The sequence below is a fragment of the Phyllopteryx taeniolatus genome, chromosome 1 (genome assembly GCF_024500385.1).
Source record: "Phyllopteryx taeniolatus isolate TA_2022b chromosome 1, UOR_Ptae_1.2, whole genome shotgun sequence".
NCBI lineage: Eukaryota > Metazoa > Chordata > Actinopteri > Syngnathiformes > Syngnathidae > Phyllopteryx > Phyllopteryx taeniolatus.
This window is the reverse complement of record NC_084502.1, coordinates 48,762,434-48,787,009: the sequence shown is the minus strand read 5'-3', so window position 1 is coordinate 48,787,009 and position 24,576 is coordinate 48,762,434. Positions and strand designations below refer to the sequence as shown.

The following is a 24,576-nucleotide window of genomic DNA, read 5'->3' as shown; positions in this document are numbered from 1 at the left end:
GAATTCACGCAGCGCGTGACAAACGGATGTTAAATAATTTCTTTATCCTTTGTGTACTTTGACCAAAAAATGTCACAGACCTTTCATTATGTGGGAATTGTTTTGAATTGTGAAAAAATGCAATACTCTATGTCTCCTTTAATCATTTTCATGCAGTCTTTACTTTCTAGTTTTTTTTAAAGGTATCTATAGGCAGAAAAAGTCCACAGTGTTCAATTGTACATGCTTTACTATAAATATAGAAAAAATACAATCACCTGGTTAGTAACAACATTCTGCAAGAACAACAGTCATCAAAACACCGTTAAAGGCGTCAGTGAGCAATAATTCATCTTTCAATGCAACATATTCCATGTTAAATTTTAACGATATTTTACACACAAGCAATGCGTTTACATCAAACCTTTAGTAGTCTATGTTACGAGCAGCAACCTTCCAATAGTTGATAAATAAATTATATTAGGAATGCTGAGTGAATTTCTATGTGCAAAATGAGTTCTGCATAAAACATTGAGCTGCAAATTGGAGAAGCATCTACTAAAAAAGCATCCATCCATCCATGCATCCATCCATCCATCTTCTGTACCGCTTATCCTCACCAGGGTCGTGGGTGTGCTGGAGCCTATCCCAGCTATCTTCGGGCGAGAAGCGGGGTACACCCTGAACTGGTCGCCAGCCAATCGCCGGACACATATAAACAAACAACCATTTGCACTCACATTCACATCTACGGGAAAGTGTTTTCAACTAACCTATCATGCATGTTTTTGGGATGTGGGAGAAAACGCAGGCACGGGGAGAACATGCACACTCCACACAGGCGAGGCCGGATTTGAACCCAGGTCCTCAGAACTGTGAGGCAGATGTGCTCACCACTAAAAAGCATTTGAAAATAAATACTTCATACATTAAGTTCTAAATTATAGACGAAGGGGAAGTATGCTCATCTGTGGGTGCACATTTTCTGCATATAATCTCAAGAATCCAAATACTTAAATAAATACAGCCTTAAATACAAACGATAGAAAAGGGCAGCATAGATCATACAAAGACTAAAACAAATTATTCCAACGGTGAGCTACACCTGGCTCACAATTTCATGGTCCTCTGCAACAAACCACTGGACTGGCGTCCCGTCTGCAGCTCTCTGGAGAACCAAATTACCTGAACCCTGCGAGAAAACACCACAAAAAAGAAATGCCTTTCGTGTCATCGTAAAGCAGCACCATCTGTATGGTGGCCAGGCGGTATTTATTTACTCAACTGCAGAGGGGAGCACACAGCAAAGGCATTCCGAACCAACAGACTGCATAATATAATAAAAAATTATCTCTCTAATATTAATAAATAATATATCACCCATACACATAGTTGATCTAAAAAAAACTACACACCCCTGTTCAAATTCCAGGTTTTTGTTATATAAAAAAATGAGACCAAGATAAAACATTTCCAAAGTTTTTCCATTATTTAATTCATTATAATGTTATTATGCACTAGGATCATGACTTAGAGAGGCTAGGGATTTTTTTATTTAATCAAAATCTGTGGTGAAAAAAACCCTAATGACAAAAGTGTCATTATTACACCGCATTACAAATTATTACGCAAATGATATTTTTCTCAGATTTTCCTAAGTAGATGATGCAAATGACAGTCATCCTAATTTAAGTCCTCCCCCGTTAGTCTAATTCCGCACAATAACAGTTTCAGGATATTTTATAGGTTGTAAAGAACTAAAAGTAGTCTTTTGCTGAATTTGCAGCATTAAGAGATAATGTTCACGGAAATCAGAAACCTTTTCAATCAAAAACATCTTAACAGGTCAAGTTACATTTTTCCAAAGGACCCCATTATTTGATAACAGCTTCACAATTCTTGCCTCCATTAAACTTGAGTTTTTGAAAAAAAATACTGTTATCATTGGGAGGTTTGTTCAAAACCATTCAAATTATCCTCTTAATGGTTGATAACTTGAAAATATGTGGACTGTCATTTAGGAATCAACTATTTAGGAAAATCAGAGAAAAATATCATTTCCATCATAATTTGGAACGCAGTGCATACCTGATAGCCACTACGCTTTTGATCACCCCCCCCCCCCCCCAGAGGGCAAATTCTTGACACAACACCTAGTTAGTTGCAAGTCTCCCAGCTGGATGACGGCTTACTAACCTTATTAAATGGAGGCATGTGCAGTAAAGTGGGACTCTTGACTCCCAGGGGGCTCTGCAGCTCCGCACAGCCCGGCACACTCTGACTGCGCTGGTGCCAGGACTTGAGCTCCTCCGACACAACCTCCCTGGGCATCATGCGGACGGCCTGGTTGGTGTACTCTTTCAGCGAGGGCGTACGCAGAACCCTGGTGTAAGGGGGCGGGAGCTTGGGTGTCCTCCTGGCAGACGCCGACCCGTCCTGCCAAGGTCTTTGCTGAGGGCTGCACCGGCCCACCAAGCGCTTGTCCTGAGGGGAGAGGGGCTGTGTGTTCAAACCCGGCAGCCCCTTCTTGGGCGCTGCCAAGTGGAAGCCGTATGGTGGAGGGCAGAGCTTGGGGATCTCTGTGGGCGTGTCCTGGCCTGGCACATAGGGGGAGGCGGAGTGCTCGGAGCTGCTGTCGTCTGAGCTGGACTGGTACGGCCGCAGGGGGGAGGATTCTGGGGAGAGCACCACGATGTCGGTGGCACGGCGCCGCTGCGGCAGGCGGGTTTGCGCTCTGAGGGACTCTGAGCTGAGGCACTCTTTGTCAGTGCACTGCCTAGTCTTGGGATATCTGGGGGGGGGGGGGACATCACGCACACTTGTAAACAGTAGAAGTAGTGTAACACATTACAATTCACTCGTACTGTACTATAACTTAGTGGTCCCCAACCCCCAGTCCGCGGACCGGTATCGGCATTTGTTACCGGGTCACAGAGAAAGAATGACCAAATTATATAATTTCCATTGTATCGCATTTCGCATGTCAAATGTGTTTCAGTTTGAAAATTGACGGGATCTTCTCCATCGCAACAGCTGTGCGTCTCAATTGACGTCAAGACTGCCCAGAACCCTTCTGTTTCCACCCCCAGCCGACTCGCTAATGCAGCCAAGCTCAAAGAACCAATCATTTCATAAACTGATACAGTTCATTACGTTCACTGAAAAGATTCGTTCTTTTGAACGAAACATTCGCGAAGGAAACAACACTAGACTGCACAAGTTGGTCACGTGATACGTTACTAAAAATAAGGCCGCAAACTAGCGAAAAATTATTTAAAAAAACAAACGCCTTTGGAGAGCTTGTTGTCAAAAGGGAAAAGTCCACCTGAGGAGCAAAACAAGAGCGTACCTCAAAGAAAAAGAAAGCGTCTTTTCATGGAAAATATTGGGAGTCCTACTTAAAATACGGGTTTATCTCAACAAGTAACTCTCACGCACCGAGTCACGCATAATAGTGTATGTGGCGACAGGCTAGCCTACGACACGTGGAGACCAAGCACCCTGGACAAAAAGATAAGCCGTTTATATATATACACAGCGGGTACGGAAAGTTTTCAGACCCCCTTAAATTATTCACTCTGTTATATTGCAGCCATTTGCTAAAATCATTTACGTTAATTTTTTTCCTCATGAATGTACACACAGCACCCTATATTGACAGAAAAAAATGGAATTGTTAATTTTTTTGCAGATTTATTAAAAAAGAAAAAGTGAAATATCACACAGGCATAAGTATAAGCACCCTTTTGCGCTAATCCAGCCATGAGTCTTTTTGGGAATGATGCAACAGGTTTTTAACACCTGGATTTGGGGATCCTCTGCCATTCCTCCTTGGGGATCCTCTCCAGTTCTGTCAGGTTGGATGGTGAACGTTGGTGGACAGCCATTTTCAGGTCTCTCCAGAGATACTCAATTGGGTTTAAGTCAGGGCTCTGGTTGGGCCATTCAAGAACAGTCACGGAGTTGTTCTGAAGCCACTCCTTCGGTATTTTAGCTGTGTGCTTAGGGTCCTTGTCTTGTTGGAAGGTGAACCTTCGGCCCAGTCTGAGGTCCTGAGAACTCTGGAGAAAGTTTTTTTCCTGGATATCCCTGTACTCGGTCGCATTCATCTTTCTTCGATTGCTAAGTAGTCGCCCTGTCCCTGCAGCTGAAACACACCCCCACAGCATGATGCTGCCACCACCATGCTTCACCGTTGGCACTGTATTGGACAGGTGATGAGCAGTGCCTGGTTTTCTCCACACGTACCGCTTAGAATGAAGGCCAACAATTTCTATCTTGGTCTCATCAGACCAGAAAATCTTATTTCTCACCATCTTGGAGTCCTTCAGGTGTTTTTTTTAGCAAACTCCATGCGGGCTTTCATGTGTCTTGCACTGAGGAGAGGCTTCCGTCGGGCCACTCTGCCATAAAGCCCCGACTGGTGGAGGGCTGCAGTGATGGTTGACTTTCTAGATCTTTCTCCCATCTCCATCTCTGTAGCTCAGCCACAGTGATCTTTGGGTTCTTCTTTACCTCTCGCACCAAGGCTCTTCTCCCCCGATTGCTCAGTTTGGCCGGTTGGCCTGGTCTAGGAAGGGTGCTGGTCCTCCCAAACGTCTTCCATTTAAGGATTATGGAGGCCACTGTGCTCTTAGGAACCTTAAGTGCAGCAGACATTTTGTTGTAACCTGGGCCAGATCTGTGCCTTGGCACAATTCTGTCTTTGAGCTCTTCAGGCAGTTCCTTTGACTTCATGATTCTCATTTGCTCTGACGTGCACTGTGAGCTATAAGATCTTACATAGACAGGTGTGTGGCTTTCCTAATAAAGTCTGATTAGTATAATCAAACACAGCTGGACTCCAGTGAAGGTGAAGAACCATCTCAAGGATGATGAGAAGAAATGGACAGCACTCGAGTTAAATATATGAGTGTCACAGCAAAGGGTCTGAATACTTATGGCTGTGTGATAGTTCCGTTTTTCTTTTTTAACAAATCTGCAAAAATTTCAACAATTCCGTTTTTTTCGGTCAATATGGGGTGCTGTGGTGTACATTAATATAGGGGAAAAAATGAACTGAAATGATTTTAGCAAATGGCTGCAATATAACAAAGAATGAAAAGTTTAAGGGGGTCTGAATACTTTTCATACCCACTGTGTATATATATATGCGCCACACCTTGCCAGGTGGTCCGTGAGATAAAATGCCGGTCTGTGGTGCAATAAAGGTTGGGGAACACTGCTATAACTGACTTCAAATGATATTCTTGCTGTATAAACTGGGTAGCACGGTTGAGGCTAGCACAGCTGCCTCAAAGTTGAGAGGTTCTGGGTTCAAATGTTGGCCTACAGGGACGGCACGTGAACAGACATTTTTGGTGGGCAGGTGCTCGAGCCAAAAAAGGGCACTCATCACCAATATTATTCCTACAATTAAAAAAACAGCAGTATGTATTTACATTATGTATTTATTTCAGTTAATATTATCAACACAGTCAATAATTCCACTGTGAGGGAAGGCTGGATAAAAAAAAAATCAACACACCCCTGTTCGAATGGTAAGTTTTTGTGATGTACAAAAATGAGACCAAGATTAAAAAGGTAAGAAAAAAAATCCATTCCATATAGAGAGAGAGAAGAAGAGGGGAAGTAAAAACAACTGAGAAAACTTGGTTGTACAAGTGCAAACACCCTCTTATAAATGGGTGCAGTGCATGTTTTGTCACATGTACCTGAAGGACTGGGAGTACTGTCGACGCAGGTGCAGCTCTGGTGTGGATGGGGCGCTGGCGGAGTGACTGGGCCGTAGCGCAGAGTTCTTTATGAACTGAGAGAGAGGAATTCTATTGGTGTCTGCTGTACTACTGGATGCAGATGACAAAAGATGAGAGACAAGACATTTTTAAATATTGAAGCAGGCGGTCGTCGGTTAACAAAATTAGAGATTCTCACCCCGAGCTGCTGCTGCCAACAGGTAGAGGTTTTGCAGCCTTGTGATAAGGCTGGTCCAGACTGGACTCCTTCCAGGGAGAATTCTGGATCGGAGAGCGCTCGTGGTTTACTATGGACGTCTGCAAGTTGGGCACTGGAGCAGAGACAGGGCCAAGGGAGTCCACATCTGTGCATGGACAACCCTAAATAGTCAACACTCCACTGTGGAGTCATGTGTCATCATACTCCGTCTCAGCCTTCAAAAAGTAATTGAAAACACATCTAATCTTGTCCTGAGTCTTCACATTGGTTCATTTTTTGTGTGTACCAAATAAACATCTCACTCCAGTCACTAAGACAATAATTTGTTTTCTCTTACCCTCATCCAGGGCTACCACATCAGACAGCGAGCTATCATCAGACATGTTCAGATCTGCATCCCAAAAAAACGCAATCAGTCAAGTTAAATCTAATACAGTACACACTTTGAACTGAGTGGGGCAGAAGCGTCACTCGCCTTTGCTTTTTGTCGTAGTGTCGCCAATGCAAGGAGAGCTGCACTCGCTCCGGATCCTACACTGGAACACGGCCTCCTGCAGGTCGCGCACCTTCTTCTCCTGCCGCTTGCACTGCTGCACGCGGCTCTTCTTCTGAGGCTTGCTGAGCTTCTCCTCCAGCGAGAGTTTGCGCGCAGCCTCGTAGATCTGCCGCTGGAGAGCCAGCTCGGTCTCAAGGCCGTGCAACTCGGAGTCCTACGGCCATGACAATCAGTTATAGCAGGTGATATACAGGACAGGAGCAACTCAATTAGTTTGAATATTGTGGCAAACTTCATTTATTTCAGTTGTTTGATAAAAAACAAAAAACAATAGTTAACTCAAATATTACATAGACTCACAACACTGGGCTGGGTTATTCACCGATTTTTTTGATTACCTCACAATTATTGTGTGTGCGTATATTTGTGTGTATGTACACTGGAACCCTGATTTAAGAAGCCTCAATGTTCGAATTATTCCATTTAAGAACCACAGACCGAACAAAAATATTGCCCAATGGGTGAACCTTATCGCAGTGTGCGAACGTTTCATTCCTACATTTTTGTGCTGTGCTCAGTCGCTCAAGTGTCGCTGCCGGTCACTATTTTTACATTGTGTGCCTTTCTGGTGTTTTTCGCCTTTATTTTCACATTTTGCTTGCTCAAAATGGTTTCTAAGAAAAGTAACGGACAACCGTAGCAAGAGGGAGGGACTCAATGTGGACTTAAAAAAGACTATTTGTGAGGAGTATATCAATGGCACGTGCATTGCAGAGCTTGTTCGCAAATATGGAAGAAACAAGTCCACAATTGTGGAAAAGGGACGTTTGTGTTGCTGCTGACATTGCCAATGGAATAAAGTATCCTCGAAAGAACCACGACAAAATTCTGAACCACGTCCAAATGCTGTTGCTTGTTTGGATAAATGAAAAACAGCTAGTGAGTGATTTGCGAGATCTCCCACGCTATCAGTTGCCACAACGCGAGAGAAAACCTTTACTAAGATAGGGACTATTGACAAGGCTGCAACCAATTATTCATGTTTAAATTGTTTCTTACGGGAAAATTAGGTTCAATTTACAAACCCCATTCAAGAATCCATTCATTTAGTAAACTGAGGTTCCACTGTATGTATGTATGTATGCAGTGTTGTACCTGAATGAGTTCAATGGACAAAAGTTCATGAACTAGCTTATATTTTGTGTGAACGTGAACTGATCTTAGTCAAACTGTATTAGGCAACCGATTCAGTGTGGCCACGGCCGCCATTCATGGCGCCTGCGTGAGAACGTGAGGGAGGTTCAGGGACACGCCGTAAATAGGAGTGAATGTGTTCTTTCGTGGTTATTTTGTCATACAGTTCATAATTGTGAAAACTGATGAGTAGGACAATTATTGTTTGCATTACAATGCTTAAGTTAAAACTCTGTACAATCACACTCATAATATGGAATTTATTTATTTTTTGCAATATAAGAACGGATTAAATAAAATATTTTTGAATATAGTCAGCCAGAGCTGCGAGGAATGCAAAGTGATCAATGTCTTTTCACCCCTGTTCCTGTCATACGGTGTTTTGTGTTTTTGTTTGCACATTAAGGACATGTTTCCTGATTCCTAATATAAAAAAAGACCATTCAAGCAACACGTTTTTCCTCATGTGTTTGAGATTGTACTGTGAAAACTGCAGCTGGCTACAAGTGAGGACCGAATTGGTGGCCACAATGAGGAAATGAAATGCCAGCATTTTAAGGGGAATAGTCCGTCAGCACCATATTGAGAAAAAACTTTAAAAAAAAAACAAAACAAAAAACTATGAACTCGTTCATTTCTGGAATGGTGAACTTAGTACAAAATTTTTAAACCAAAAATGAACTAGTTGGCATAGAACATGAACCTTCTCAACACTGTATGTACACTATGCATGCATGCATGCATGCATGCATGTTGCATACCTCTTTCTCCAGATAGATGAGACCTTCATCCAGCTTGAAGGAAGCACCGATCCTCCTTCTGACCTGCGGCGGGTTCTCATCGGGCATGAGTGGATAGTCTGAGGGTAATTTACCAGTGAGCTCCTGTGGAGGAAAAATAAGTTAATTTCATTCCAAAACAGACCATAGTGATCATTACAATGTGTGGAGATTAGGAATGTGAATCCTCCTGTTTTACAACCATTATGGCAATGATTAATGGCAAATACATTAACATTGACATACACAAAAATGTTTTTTTTTTCCCATTTCCAACCAGGGATCCGTGGCATACTAGTGTGCCGTGAGAGATCAGCAGAGTGCTGCGGGAAATTTTTCAATTTGACTTAATTTGTCCCAAAACGTATGATTAATTACTTACAAATACAATATACTGTATCTTGGTTCATCTCCTGTATCTATGCCAGCGATGTACAGCGTTAGGCAGAAAAAATTCAATGCTCTTCCATCAGATGGGTGAAGGTACAGTAAATCTGTGTATATACCTTTTGCCATTCATAGAACAAAATAAAACATGGCTTCCTGCGACTACACTGTATAAGCTCTATGTCGAATTAAACAGGACTACATTTCACTATAAGTCGATATGAGAGTATATTGAGATGAGATCGTCATCGTTTCAGTATTCATACTTTTAGCGACATTTTCATTGGGTGGTGTGCCATGAGATTTTTCGAATGTAAAATGGGTGCCTTGGTTCAATAAAGGTTGGGAAACACTGGGTTAACCTGCATCATACAGTATATTGTTAGTTGTACGATAAAATCAATATTTTAACCAAGTATTTCAATTTGGAATGCCGCCGTTTCATTTTTCTGATGGTGTGTAAGGGTGCCACGCAACTGAAATGACAAGCGTATCAATATTGATGTTGTATAATGGTGCGCATATAAAAAGAAAGTGTGTCCGTGTCTTCCATGTGCAACTTTAAGTCCTCTTACTATAACTCCTTTAATATTCTGAGAATAGCCTTGCCTTTGCAAGATGAAGTCCTATTAACTATGTTGAGTTACATTGCTCGTGAATGTAATGTGGAATTATACTGTATGAAAATTTGGACTATGCTACTTCAGCGTAAGAATCTTACTGACACAGTATATTATTTGCAGAGACATAACAATCAATCAATGCCAGTGGATCCATGTCATAGATGAATCGTATTAGGGGCCGTCAGGGACATCATTCAGGATTACCTCTCACGCACACAAGACCGAAACGCTCTCACACACACAACTGAAAACTTATTATTAAAACACACGCACACACACTACTGAACCACTAGCCACTCAGACGCAGTCCAGAAATGCCCTCACACGTACACTACTAAAGCACTCTTACATGCACCACTGAAATGCTCTCACTGCTGTTCCGGTTAAGTTGGGCAGAGATCAGTGAGGTGAACTACTGTCAATCAAGCGTTGTCGTAAGCAAGTATTTTAGTTGAAAACCAGGAAGTCCTCTGACATCAGACTGCAAGGCTCTGATTCAGTCGTAAGCGTGAGAGCGTTTCACTAGTAGTCAATGTGAGGCAATCCTGAATTATGATGCTTGCATCATTATCATCATCACTGAGGTATTACATACAGCCTCTCGAACGCACAGCTTCCTGAGCTCCAGCAAGCAGAGCTCCAGACGGCCCTCCAGAGACTGGTGCTTGAGTTTGAGGGCTCTGGTGTGCGTGCTTGGGTCCTTGACAGGCGACGTGGGGCTTTCTGGACCTACCCGGCAAGCAAAGATCATCAACGTCTGTGTCACACACCAAATTTCAGGTAGTGGAACCTCGAAAGTCAAACACCATCTATTCAGGGAGCTTATGGGTCATTTTCATATAATTTGATCAATAAAGACATTTTTTTTCATGTTGCCTTGGTTTTATATGGGTCAATGTCTACCATGCAGCCTTATTATCGTGTGAGCAGACAAAATGTACGTGTTGCCCTTCAAACTCTGCAGATACAAGTGCATAAATGATCCTAACTACTCATTAAACCCATCACACTGTTGGCAACAACATAATGAGGCTCTCTCTAGTGGCATTAATAGAACCACAAAAAAAAAAAGGGACTCTGAAGACACAAAAATGCATTTGTGTTAGTTTTCATGGAAAAGGCATATTAAGCAAAAGGAGAAAAATCCTATATATCCAAAAATGTGATGAGCATCTTCAGAAAAAATGTTGCAAATCATAACATGTCATGACACATACTTAACAGTAAATACATTTTGGCATTAAAAGTTTGAAAAATGTAACTTTAGAATATTTATATTCTTAGAAACAATTATGACCTTTTGATGGATAAAAACTGCCAATAATTCATATACAGTCCTCATATCAGTAAAATTAATTGATTTTTAAAAGTAAATTTAGTGGGCCATGCCTTTACCATTATTAATCAAATGATAAGAAAATGACGCATATAAACATTCGAAAACTAATGTGTGTGTGTGTGTGTGTGTGTGTGTTCTCACCAGAGTGCAAGATGATCCCGCTGTCAGTGTCACTGATCTCCTCTTTGCTCTCAATGGCCGTCATCTTGACTCAGCAACTTTCTGTGACACAAAGAAATTCTAATTCAAATTGAGCAACCACATTATAATATATTTATTATAATGGAGCTAAATTATTTAGGCTGGACCCTTAAGGTGGTCAATCGTTTAGGCAGTGTCAATTAAGACCCTCTTGGAATCGCTGCATTATTATTCATCTTCAGACCCAAATGAATTTTTGAGGGCCTCAACATGCCCAACAGCTAACAAAGTTTTGCAAACATGCATACCCTAATCTATGTATTTAAGGGGTCAAACACCCCCCCCCCCCAAACAAACAAACAAACAAACAAACAAAACCAAATACAAACAAAACAACAACAACAAGTCAGTAGCGTCCTCTGGAACATTAGGAAAAATTAACCCCTGACTCAGTTTTACCAACTGGCACAAAATGGGGTGTGCAAACTGTGCATGTCTATCATAAAAGGATGCACGAAAAACGTGGCAAGGACCCATGTATGAAATTGAACAGGAATTTCAGGCAAAATCCAGGGCGCTCACTTTGACAAGATCGATCCATCCATTTCTCTAGTGCTTGCCCTCATTAGAGTCGCGGGTGAACTTCAACCTATCCCAGCTGACTTTGGGCACTGTCCACCCTCGACTGGTCACTGGCAATCGCAGGGTACATCCAGACAAATTAACATTCACACTCACATTTACACCTTAGGACAATTTAGTGTTCAATGAACCTAAAACACATTTTTGGAATGTGGGAATGAGACAGAGTACCTGGAGAAAAGACGATATTAAAAGAAAATTGCTAAATGTATCATAGTTTACTCCATCCAGTGGTATTTTGGGGGCGCAAAGGTGAAATTTGACCACGCCCCTGATTTAATACAAGTTGCCCTGTTCTTTTCCCCCCACTATGGGGCTTCATTCATGCTGGCCTGCTGCTTTACTTAACAAAAGTGAGCAGTGCGTGCCTTTTCACACAATAATCCATACAGCCCTCTGCACCCTCTTTCTCCCTCCCACGCTCGATCACAAAAGAGGCACACCCCCGCAGGGTGACTCGGCACATGCGCGGGGTTAATCCCCATCGTGGTACCATGGCGACGGCACACGGCCGGCCAAGGGAGCGTGTCGCCATGAGTCGGTGTCAGAGGGGTGTTTAAAGTGTTCAGACCTTGAAAAAGAAAGCAGATGGCTGGATGAATGACCCCCGACTCCCACCCCAACCTTCTCTCATACTCTGCACCTGTTCTCACCGCGCACCCCTCCCTCTGCCGCCTATTCAACCAGTGTCCACCAAAACCTCTGGGGGGCTTTGAAGTGGAAGAATGTCATCACAATGAAGACTCCTGTGACACATTCACAAACAGGCGAGCACATTCACGTTTATGGCCCACTCTCTTCTTCTTTTGTGGCCCTCCTCCAATCAACCCTCTGACACAGCGTTGATGAGGTAACAACGGTTCCAATTAGAACTGAGGTAACAACAGCAATTAGAAGTGCAAGCAGCAATGAACGGGCCCTTGCAACTCTCAACTCTATGGGAAATCCTCCAAAATGATCAAACTTTGACAGCATGCTCCACCCACATTTAATGGCGCAGGTTTATTTAGCGGCACCCATCTGATGAGGATACCTGGGGCCCATTTGGACAAACTCCCTAGTAGGAGTTTGGTTTTTCGAATGGGGATGACAGGGAGGCCATCAATGTGACAAGATAGGTAAATAAATAGAGACACAAACAATACATTCCAAGGAAAATAATATTAGACCACCCTTGTTTCATCAGTGTTTTGTTCATTTTCAATGCCTGGTACTATCAAGCCATTTTCCATGATTTTCTTGATAGTGACCAAAATCGCTGGTCATACAATGACGCTTAAGCATGTCTAATAGGACATACTTATATAAAGTATTATGGAATCAGCTATATTTTGTCCTGTTCATTGTATTCTTCAGGTAATATACCTTTCGTGGTACCAGGCATTAAACTGAATAAGAAATTGAAGAAACAAAGTGGTCTAATAACTTTTTCCATGAATCTATGCGCGTTTGGAGACGACCATGTACCCTGCTGTGCACCTCTGATCGATACTGTGAATAAAAGTTATACAGCAACACTGTAACTGGATTATCATATAATCATTTGAAGAGTATCAAAAACTGCAATAATCTGCTTTAATAATAAGTGAAATACGCTCAGATCCAAATGAAACTGTGACGGGTGTTCTGCCCACAAAAACGACTGACTCTGCGCTCAAGGCCAATGTACAAACGGCAATAAATGCAGCCCAGAAAAAGAGCGCCCTTATCCGCTGCTCTAGTTGAGGTCGATTCATTTATTCTGCATCTCACATGCCTGCCACTGTGTCCTTGAAAAGCCTGATCACAAGGGATGGTATTACAGGAACTAACATGGTTAAAGGATGTGCTTTGCTCGCCTCGCCTCCTTGTGATAGTATCATGACAACAAAACAGGAAGTAAACAGCAGAGATGTGAACACAGGCTTATGCTTCCTCCTGTGTGTTTGGAGATGGCTTTCCGGGCCCTTTCCTGTTGGGATCAGGAAGACGCAGCATATGTATTAGGATATGATCGTGTATTCCATAAAAAGGCCTGAGCCATTAAATACGGCAACTCATGTGCACTGAGTAGCAGCCGGTCACACAATGAGGCGCAGGCAGCCTGACTCAGTAAAACAACAGCACAACAAAAGGCCTTGTGTCCACCCAACGGCTTCAATATCCTGCTGAGGGTGCGCTATGTGCTGACAGCACAGGCGGGAATCCAGCTCAGGAGGCAAAGTAATGCGGGACTTACCCGCTTGCACACCATAACTCTTTCTGTGGTTATGTTTGGAATGAGTGGGTGGATGTTTGGGAGGAGGGGGGGGGGGGGGGGGGGGGGGGGGGGGGGGCATATTTTTTTGTGAGTTGAGATTTGCTACATTTTATAGTTCTGTTGAGGTATTAGCCACTTCGAGACAGTATAAAATACTGATGATTGATTTCAACACAACAAGGCAGGAGAAACCAGTGCTGGGCATTAAAATTCACACGCTTGTCCTGGCTTTCCACTATTCACCTTCATCCAGCCGCCCTCTGTTCATCCCCCCAAAAGAGTGAGACACTGGAAAAAGTTATATTACAATGGCAATGTGACAAAATTTGTCAAAAATGGCAGTCTTTCAAAATGCTGAGTCTGGTTGGAATGGCCACTTCAACCTGAGAACCAAGGATTTCGAAAATCGGACGATGGGTTCTGGAGAAATTTAGTGTTTTGTGTCGGCAAAGTGTTTTGGGGGAATGTTTTTGTCTGATACTGCCTATAGAAAATCTGGTTAAAAATGCATCCAAATTACAGTCAAACTACTTCATTATTTCTCAACATATCTCCTCGAACGTCTCATTTCGTCTCCTACTGGGGAAACCCATTCTCAGATTGGCTGACAAGTTTCAGTTAAAAATATCCACTCGTACGGGGCGCAATTCCAAAATGTTGACGTGTCAAAATTACCTTGACATTTCAAACAGCGCTATTTTCCCTAAAAACACGACTTAACAAGTGTAAGTGGAACATTACTTTGTGGGGCATTGGAAACTTCTATCCCAAGTTGCCAACAGATCAATTCATCACGGTACAGTTTGGCTCGAGTAAATCCGAGCAAGGATGTTGTAAAAACATGCTAAATCATAGCGTCAGCAAGACAGCGTGTAACCTTGCTAATCTATCCGTCTTTCTAATAAAAATCTGAGCAATCACCTTCCACGAAGTCACATCTAGAAACAGACTGGCCAAGCACAGCGGAGGTTTGGTCGCATGAAACAATTGTTGTCTTAATTAAAAAAATGTTACAATACAATAAATCATACTTTCACTGGGTACGGAAAGTATTCAGACCCCCTTAAATTTTTCAATCTTTGTTATATTGCAGCCATTTGCTAAAATCATTTAAGTTCATTTTTTTCCTCATTAATGTACACACAGCACCCAATATTGACAGAAAAAAAACGAATTGTTGAATTTTTTGCAGATTTATTAAAAAAGAAAAACTGAAATATCACACAGCCATAAGTATTCAGACCCTTTGCTCAGTATTTAGTAGAAGCACCCTTTTGAGCTCATACAGCCATGAGTCTTTGTGGGAATGATGCAACAAGTTTTTCACACCTGGATTTGGGGATCATCTGCCATTCCTCCTTGCAGATCCTTTCCAGTTCTGTTACGTTGGATGGTGAATGTTGGTGTACAGCCATTTTCAGGTCTCTCCAGAGATGCTCAATTGGGTTTAAGTCAGGGCTCTGGCTGGGCAATTCAAGAAGAGTCACAGAGCTGTTCTGAACCCACTCCTTCGTTATTACAGATGTGTTCTTAGGGTCATTGTCTTGTTGGAAGGTGAACCTTTGGCCCACTCTGAGGTTCTGAGCACTCTGGAGAAGGTTTTCATCCAGGATGTCCCTGTATTTGCCCGCATTCATCTTTTCTTCGATTCTAAGTAGTCGCCCTGTCCCTGCATCTGATAAACACCCCCACAGCAAGATGCTGCCACCACCATGCTTCACTGTTGGGACTGTATTGGACAGGTGATGAGCAGTGCCTGGTTTTCTCCACACATACCGCTTATAATTAAGGCCAGCAATTTCTATCTTGGTCTCATCAGACCAGAGAATCTTATTTCTCACCACCTTAGAGTCCTTCAGATTATTATTATTATTTTTTTTTTTTTTTTAAGCAAACTCCATGCGAGCTTTCATGTGTCTTGCACTGAGGAGATGCTTCCGTCGGGCCACTCTGCCATAAAGCTCCGACTGGTGGAGGCATGCAGTGATGGTTGACTTTCTAGAACCTTTGCCCATCTACTGACTGGATCTCTGGAGCTCAGCCATAGTGATCTTTGGGTTCTTCTTTACCTCTCTCACCAAGGCTCTTCTACCCCGATTGCTCAGTTTGGCCGGACGGCCAGCTCTAGGAAGGGTTCTGGTCGTCCCAAACAGCTTCTATTTAAGGATTTTTCAGTTTTTCTTTTTTAATAAATCTGCAAAAATTTCAACAATTCCGTTTTTTTCTTTGGGGTGTTGTGTGTACATTAATGAGGCAAAAATGAACTTAAATGATTTTAGCAAATGGCTGCAATAAAACAAAGAGTGAAATATTTAAGGGGGTCTGAATACTTTCCATACCCACTATACTGTAGACATTATTTAGACATGAAAAAATTAAAACAAGAAATTTCAAACTTATTTTTTGCCACATCAATCACAAGTTTAACACCTCCACACACAACAGCCCTCCGCCGTGGCACAGACAGCTAATTTGATGTTTTTGACGTATTTATAGGCAACAGTAACTATTTGTCGTTTACCACTGTGTTACATCACCTTTCCTTTTAACAACACTCAGTAAGCGTTTGGGAACTGAGGACACAAATTGTTGAAGCATTGGAGGTGGAATTCCTTCCCATTCTTGCTTGATGTACAGCTTCAGCTGTTCAACAGTCCGGGGTCTCCGTTGTCGTATTTTGCGCTTTATAATGTGGCACACATTATTAATGGGAAACATGTCTGGACTGCTGACAGGCCAGTCTAGTACACAAACTCTTTTACTCCGAAGCGACGCTGTTGTAACACTTGCAGAATGTGGCTTGGCATTGTTTTGCTGAAATAAGCAGGGACATCCCTGAAAAAGACATTGCTTGGATGGCAGAATGTGTTGCTCCAAAACCTGTATGTACCTTTCAGTATTAATGGTACCTTCACAGATCTGCAAGTTAGCCATGCCATGGCACTAACACCCACCCATAACATCACAGATGCTGGCCTTTGAACTTTCCAATGATAACAAACTGACAAACAGACCTTTTCCTCTTTGTCTCAGAGGATACGATGTCCATGATTTCCCAAAACAATTTGAAACGTGGACTTGTCAGATCACAGCACACTTTTCCACTTTGCATCAATCCATCTCAGATGAGCTTGGGCCCACAGAACCACTGTTGATATAGGGCTTTTGCTTTGCATGGTAGAGTTTTAACTTCCATTTGTAGATGTCGCGACGAACTGGTTTTCAGTTTTTCAGACAGTGGTTTTCTGAAGTGTTCCTGAGCACATGTGGCAATATCCTTTAAAAAATTATGCCTGTTTTTGATGCAGTGCCCGCCTGAGGGATCGAAGGTCAGGGGCATTCAATGTTGGTTTTCGGCCTTGCCGATTATGTGCAGAGATTTATTCAGATTCTCCGAATCTTTTGATGACATTCAAACTGTAGATTATGAAATCCCTAAATTCCTTGCAATTGTATGTTGAGAAACGTTGTTCGTAAACTGTTGGATTATTTGCTCATGCAGTCGTTCACAAAGTGGTGAACCTCATCCCATCCTTACTTGTGAACAACTGAGCTTTTCGGGGATGCTCCTTTTTTTTTTTACCCAATCATGACACTCACCTGTTTCCAATTAACCTGATCACCTGAGGAATGTTCCAAACAGGTGTTTTTTGTTTTTTTTTTAGCATTCCTCAACTTTCCCAGTCTTTTATTGACCATGTCCCAAGTTTTTTTTGGAACGTGTTGCAGGCATCAAATTAAAAATGAGAGAATATTTGCACAAAAAAAAAGCCAAAAACGTTAATTAGTTTGAACATTAAATATCTTGCCATTATAGTATATTTAATTGAATGTAGGTTAAAAAGGATCTACAAATCATTGTATTCAGTTTTTATTTACATTTTACTCAAAGTCCCAAGTTAGTTGGAATTGGGTTTTATGTCTGATTATAATTAAATGCTATTGTGAGGGTTTGTTACAGTAATATATATGGCACGAGCAAGCTTTGCCAGCTAAAATAACAAGTCTAGCTAATTGTTCCTGGTTCTAGCATCTATAATGTGTAGCCATACTTCTTTTTGCTTCAGAATGATTGCAATAGTATAGGAACAGCGTTTCTCTTTAATATCGTTGTCTTCTTTCTCCATCATCAGGCTAAGGGGGATTTGTTCTTAATGAAAGGTCAATTCTAATTGACAAAGATAACATTTCATTGAGCTTGTAAAGTTTTGTAATGAATAGGGATGTAACAATATTCACGATATTGAAATAACGCAAAATTAAAAGTGCTTCTATATCGTTGTGGTCCTGTGTCGGTATGAAATAATGAGCCGTTACGCTTAAAATGTATTTTTGGGTCGTCTATACGCAGCTACGTTGGGAGACTTAGGTAGGCTGCTACAGTTCCACTTTCTCATTAAGAGTATAAACGCACAAGATTGGACGCGTAACCCATGTGACCATGTCGGTACGTCACAAAAAATACAATGATTGGCTGACTGGCCCACGTAACTGTAAGGCTCCGCTGGGAGAGATGCAGAAGCATTACAACTTGGTCCCCCGAGTCCTTCCCAAGCCTACGCCGTAGCCCACAGGTATCAAACTCATGGCCCGGGGGCCACATAATTTTATGTGGCCCGCGAAAGTAAACCATGTGCGGCGACTTCATGTTTCTTGTTAAAACATCCATCCATCCATTTTCTGAGCCGCTTATCCTCACAAGGGTCGTGGGAGTGCTGGAGCCTATCCCAGCTATCATCGGGCAGGAGGCGGGGCACACCCTGAAGTGGTTGCCAGCCAATCGCAGGGCACATGTAAACAAAAAAACATTCACGCTCACATTCACACCTACGGGCAATTTAGAATCTTCAATTAACCTACCATGGATGTTTTTGGGATGTGGGAGGAAACCGGAGTACCCGGAGAAAACCCACACAGGCACAGGGAGAACGTGCAAACTCCACACAGGCGGGGCCGGGGATTGAACCCCGGTCCTCAGAAATGTGAGGCAGACGCTCTAACCAGTCGTCAACTGTTCCACCTTGTTAAAATATAAAAATTGCAAATTGTCTCATTATTATCTCATTATTGTTACCAATCCCACTTAAATTGAATTAAGGTTGAACAAACATCTTTTTTTACTGGGTTCTGATTTCAAAACATGTTATCCATCAATTTGTTTCACAGTCATGACAGCCCTCTGAGGGAAACCAAAACTATGGTGAAAATGAGTTTGACACCCCTGGCGGTGTCGGCCTCCATCCCAGCAAAGACAGACCCACTGGCCGGGACCGGCTGCTAGTGGACCTCCGCTTCGTGAAGCTGCATCCACGAGCCGGCTCACCAGCCCCCCTTGAAGTGATGATCCGCCAAATTATTTAAGCATATTGTAACAACAGCACTCTCGTGTTGTACTACTAAGCGTTTATCTAAAATTGAAAGTTGTGGGTGAAAGAACATCATGGAAGAGAAAATAATGATTCCGACTCACTGTTACAACATATCCCTCCGCCAATACATTCCATTAGTCCCAAAAATAAAGTAATAAAATAGGTCCACTCTGTACAAATACAGATATCCATCCATCCATTTTCTGAGCCGCTTCTCCTCACTAGGGTCGCGGGCGTGCTGGAGCATATCCCAGCTGTCATCGGGCAGGAGGTGGGGTACACCCTGAACTGGTTACCAGCCAATCGCAGGGCACATACAAACAAACAACCATCCACACTCACAATCACACCTACGGGCAATTTAGAGTCTCCAATTAACCTACCATGCATGTTTTTGTGATGTGGGAGGAAACCGGAGTGCCGGGAGAAAACCCACGCAGGCACGGGGAGAACATGCAAACTCCACACAGGCGGGGCCGGGGATTGAACCCCGGTCCTCAGAACTGTGAGGCTGACGCTCTAAACAAATACAGATATCAATGCAAAAATAAATCATATGACATACTGTACTTCCCTCTCTTTTCAAATGAAATGTCCACATTTCAAATTAAAACATTACACAGGCTGCTCAGAAAAAGAAATCATCTGACAATATCACTAAGCGGAGAAAAATAAACTAAGGATTATCATGCCTTTAAGAGTGTTCTCCTGTGTTTATGACTTGACTTGAATTTTTGGACTCAAGCAAATAAATCACTGTTAGTCGGCAGTATCCAATTTATATATATATATATATATCTTATATATATATATAAAATGATGGTAAATACTGTTAAATTGCTGCAGCAATAGTGGTGTTTTGGAGGGACAGAATATAAATGTAAACATTGGATGGACGGGGATAGAAGTGCACGGTAATATATGATTTGAACATCAGGGTTAGTGGTTATTGAGAAGGGTTCGGCCAGAATGAAAAAGAGGTTTTTCGGTCTTTTGCTTTCTCCACTTTGCCCCACCTGTACCGTGAACCTTCGCGCAATACTATGAGCTTTCCCACGACATCGCAATAATGATCGTACCGTGAGATTAATACCAAGATAAAACTAAACCGTGACATACAGTATAGATAACTTTACATCCCTAGTAATGAATTATGTACACTATTTGCTGTCTGTGCAGTTTGGTACTTTGCTTTCAGAAAAGACAGAAGTAAACAGTGTATATACCGGATAGACATCGAAATTGTCTAAAAATGGCATGACTGATAATGATGACTGCCCCACCCATCCTTATCGCCCACCCAACCGTGACAAAGTTACACGGAAGGGAGTGTTTATGGTGAGATTATGAACGGGGATTCACTGTCTCCCAGATTTCCCTTACCACCCTTTCCCATGAGCCTTGGGAGATGCGATTCCCTGGAATGCCGCCACCCCTGCGGTGCTTGTTAGCACTGCGGTCGGCTCTGGAATTACCAAGTTAGACCGGACTCAGCTCACTGAAGGAAAACGGTGAGGGATGCCTGAAATCAAGCCCAGGCCTACTGGAAACTGGCAATTAAAATTCTCCACAGAATGCTGATGCGGTGGAAGAAAACCAAACGACTTTTCAGCATGCCTAAGTCAAAAGTCAAACCGAGCATCAACGTGGGGGAGCTGCAGGCAAGAGAAATGGAGTGTTTGGCAGCAAGTGCTCTGGCAATGGATGTAGTGAGTACAACACATTGTTACTCACTGGTAACACTTCCCACCATGTCAACGTGTGACATCTTTTTGTCTCCGTAGGGCAAAGGTGGGCAAACTATATCCCACGGGCCAAGCGCGGCCCGCTTTGTTCCTTAATCTGGCCGATCAAGCATTTACATTATCAAGACTCCTGTAAATTTGTTGTATTATCCATCCATCCATTTTCTGAGCCGCTTCTTTTCACTAGGGTCGCGGGCGTGCTGGAGCCAACCCAGCTATCATCGGGCAGGAGGCGGGGTACACCCTGAACTGGTTGCAGAGCCAATTGCAGGGCACATACAAACAACCAACCATTCTCACTCACATTCACACCTACGGGCAATTTAGAGTTGTCAATTAACCTACCACGCATGTTTTTGAGATGTGGGAGGAAACCAGAGTGCCCGGAGAAAACCCACGCAGGCACGGGGAGAACATGCAAACTCCACACAGGCGGGGCCAGGGATTGAACCCCGGTCCTCAGAACTGTGAGGCGGACGCTCTAACCAGTGCCCCTTATTTGTTGTGTTAATTCATCTTTTTCCCCCCTGAAATTTGTTCGTTAAAACAAATTTTTATGATTTTTAAAAATGTATTGTATTGTTTAATTAATTTATTTCCATCCATCCATTTTCTGAGCCGCTTCTCCTCACTAGGGTCGCGGGCGTGCTGGAGCCTATCCCAGCTGTCATCGGGCAGGAGGCGGGGTACACCCTGAACTGGTTGCCAGCCAATCGCAGGGCACATAGGAACAAACAACCATTCGCACTCACAGTCATGCCTACGGGCAATTTAGAGTCTCCAATTCATGCATGTTTTTGGGATGTGGGAAGAAACGGAGTACCCGGAGAAAACCCACGCAGGCACGGGGAGAACATGCAAACTCCACACAGGCGGGGCCAGGGATTGAACCCCGGTCCTCAGAACTGTGAGGCGGACGCTCTAACCAGTGCCCCTTATTTGTTGTGTTAATTCATCTTTTTCCCCCCTGAAATTTGTTAGTTAAAACAAATTTTGATGATTTTTAAAAATGTATTGTATTGTTTAATTAATTTATTTACTTACCTCAAATAACCTGGACAATCTGTCAGTTTTAAAAATCAAATGTGGCTTGAACACAAGTTTGCCCACTCCTGCTTCACTGTACCTGTCCTTGTGTCCACACAATGCGGAAGTGAGCTGAAACAAATCAAGAGTGTGCGTGTATATTGGCCACATCACGTTTGTTGGTTGCATTGTCAAACATCAATGCGAAGAACAATTAGTGTTTTCACATTTCAGAGACTGCGTAGTAGAATTAGTAGAATTATTTTTAACGCTTTTTAAAAATTTGCAGTTTCATGGAGATGGCCTTATCTTGGCTATGCGCTCGGCTTGTTTACCAGCAGAGACAATGCAAAGGGTATTCAGCACCACCTGAGCTGAGTTCAGGCCATATGCTGAGCAGACCATGCCACAAGGGCAAGAGATGCTCCATTGTTCTCCACAGGCGGTGGATTGTGACACCTCGGTCTCGTCATCCTTTCAGAAGAACCAACAGGATGTAGTTTCAGCTTTTCACCTAGAGTGAAATCTGATTGGGGTGGGTGGCTGTTACACTGCAGGGACGTGTTGTCTTTAGCACCGCTATTCTGTCAACATGTGGACTGTGATGTTGATTCTGCTTTAGTGGGCACAAACAACTTTGGTCACAAGTGCCTCAGTGGCGTTTATCTGTGAAAAGACTATTTACAATACATCGGCCCATTTTGGCATCTCTGAGTGGTCACATACGTTGAATGAGAGGTCTTGAATTTGATCAAAGCAGCCTTAAAAAAAAGTCTTCGACTTGCTTTCCTTAAACCTGCGTGTAGCCTGTAACCCCTAACAAAAAACATTTCCTATAGTTTTGGCTCTAAATTACTAGAACCATGGTAATTCAAAGGCTGTGTTAACAAAAAATACAACAATAAAGTACTACAATGTCATTTATTTGTGAAACGTCTCTATAATACAGTAGATGCATCATAGTCCACAACTGGAGACATGTCTCTGATCGGACTAAAATGTATTACTAAACAATACTTTATCAACCACTAAGCACACTTGTGATTGAATGAAGGATGGCTCTTAAATGATAAACATTTTCATGTATTTCTAACCTACAGGTATGTTTGAAGCTCTTTTCTAAATTGTATGGTATTAATTGACAGTATAATTTTAATATTTGGTCCTTTTCTCTAACAGTACTGTATTTGTGTTAAAACAAAACAAAAAAAAGGGCAAAAATAATAATAATAATCCATCCATTTTCTGTACTGCTTCTCCTCACTAGGGTCGCGGGCGTGCTGTAGCCTATCCCAGCTATTTTCGGGCGAGAGGCGGGGTACACCCTGAACTGGTCGCCAGCCAATCGCAGGGCACATATCCAAAAATCATTTCTACAAATTGATTGGGATTATAACTATTGTACACTATTCTAAGAAGTACAAATACACACACATTCATACATGTTTACTTACATACATGTTTACATGAACCACGCTAGACGTGACTTGTTGTACGAATGCTAACGTTGTAGCAGATAACATGTTGACTTACAGTTTGTGCTCCTCTTCTTCACGCGCTCATTGCTGGTAAACGAGCAGGCTGTATTGAAGTTTCTCCAAAGGGCCAGCGGTCAAATGTGAGAGCAGAGCAGCTTAGGAGATCTGCTCCGGTCCACTCCAAATTTCTCCTTGGAGGGGGAGGAGCGCTTTAGTTTGATCCAACTAGCCCATTAAACTCAGTTACCGTCCCGTTTAGCCGATCCTGTATATTGGAAAATAATAATAGTCTAAAACAATGTATTTCCCCTCGTGTTTACTATAGAACGGCGAGAGTAATGACTTTATCGAGAGTGCCTCCACCCCTCTTTGTTTTGTATGAATGGTTCGGTCTGACTGATGACTTCGGACACGCTCAACTCAGCACGCGACTTGTTGAGGTGACGCTTTGCTTTTTTAGCTTAGCTTTAGTTTGGAGGATCAACAACAAACCAAAGAAAATGCATACATCAAGTAAAAACAATGTTGCCCCCGACACCCTTCAATTGTTTAAAACGTAAAAAAAAAAAAAAGAAGACTAACATCCATCCATCCATTTTCTGTACTGCTTATCCTCACTAGAGTCGCAGGCGTGCTGCTATCCCAGCTATCTTTGCGCGAGAGGCGGGGTACACCCCGAACTGGTCGCCAGCAATACACTTAAATTCTCATTTAGAGTACTATAACTATTAAAGTATTACTGTATTTTATTCGAGTCAGTTATTCAGATTTTTCTAGAACGACAACACTTCATTATCTATAAAATTACCTTTCATCCTTAAATCACCTCTTGACAGATCTTGAAAATGTCACACAGTTGTCTATTTTTTTGGAAACACTTGACAAATAATTTTTGCATTTTTTTTCTTTTTATGGCGTATTGATAAAGTAGATTAAACAAAATATGGCGATTTCAAGATGGCAGGTCTTTTATTACCCAATAGTGGTGTACTTGTAACCCAGTGTTGTTGATCAAACTGAAGCCCCCTATACCAATAATTTTGTTATGAAATCAATGCATTTTAACTAATGTTGTGGGCGGGGCATCTTTTGGCCAACAAATGGTTTAATAATTTAATCCAATGTTTGGTAAAAGTGACCCAACCTCTAACCCAATAGTGTCAACCCAACAGCTGAATTAAAAA

The 24,576-nt window shown here is 42.3% G+C and overlaps 1 protein-coding gene across 2 annotated transcripts; it reads right to left on the bottom strand.

Moving 5' to 3' along the window:
* Nucleotides 1-211: 211 nt before the first annotated feature.
* Nucleotides 212-23,880, bottom strand: inavaa (innate immunity activator a). Of its 2 annotated transcripts, none has more exons than XM_061800232.1 (10): nucleotides 23,448-23,880; nucleotides 10,894-10,974; nucleotides 10,009-10,142; nucleotides 8,386-8,508; nucleotides 6,410-6,644; nucleotides 6,272-6,325; nucleotides 5,914-6,079; nucleotides 5,694-5,822; nucleotides 2,176-2,770; nucleotides 212-1,171 (listed from the first exon to the last, which is right to left on the bottom strand). In XM_061800232.1, the coding sequence occupies exons 2-10, from the start codon at nucleotides 10,955-10,957 to the stop codon at nucleotides 1,079-1,081; spliced, it is 1,593 nt and encodes a 530-aa protein (XP_061656216.1). In that variant the 5' UTR covers nucleotides 10,958-10,974; nucleotides 23,448-23,880; the 3' UTR covers nucleotides 212-1,078. The 2 variants fall into 2 exon arrangements, with proteins under 2 accessions (XP_061656216.1, XP_061656207.1); XM_061800223.1 differs by having other exon boundaries at nucleotides 5,694-5,825; nucleotides 23,448-23,879.
* Between the last annotated feature and the right edge of the window lie 696 nt (nucleotides 23,881-24,576).

Coding starts and splice junctions, on each gene's coding strand:
- inavaa (XM_061800223.1), bottom strand. CDS start 10,957: ATGACGGCCATTGAGAGCAAAGAGGAGATCAGTGACACTGACAGCGGG. Junction 10,143..10,893: donor CGGGATCATCTTGCACTCTG/GTGAGAACACAC, acceptor CTTGCCGGGTAG/GTCCAGAAAGCCCCACGTCG. Junction 5,826..5,913: donor GTTGGCAGCAGCAGCTCGGG/GTGAGAATCTCT, acceptor ATCTGCATCCAG/TAGTACAGCAGACACCAATA.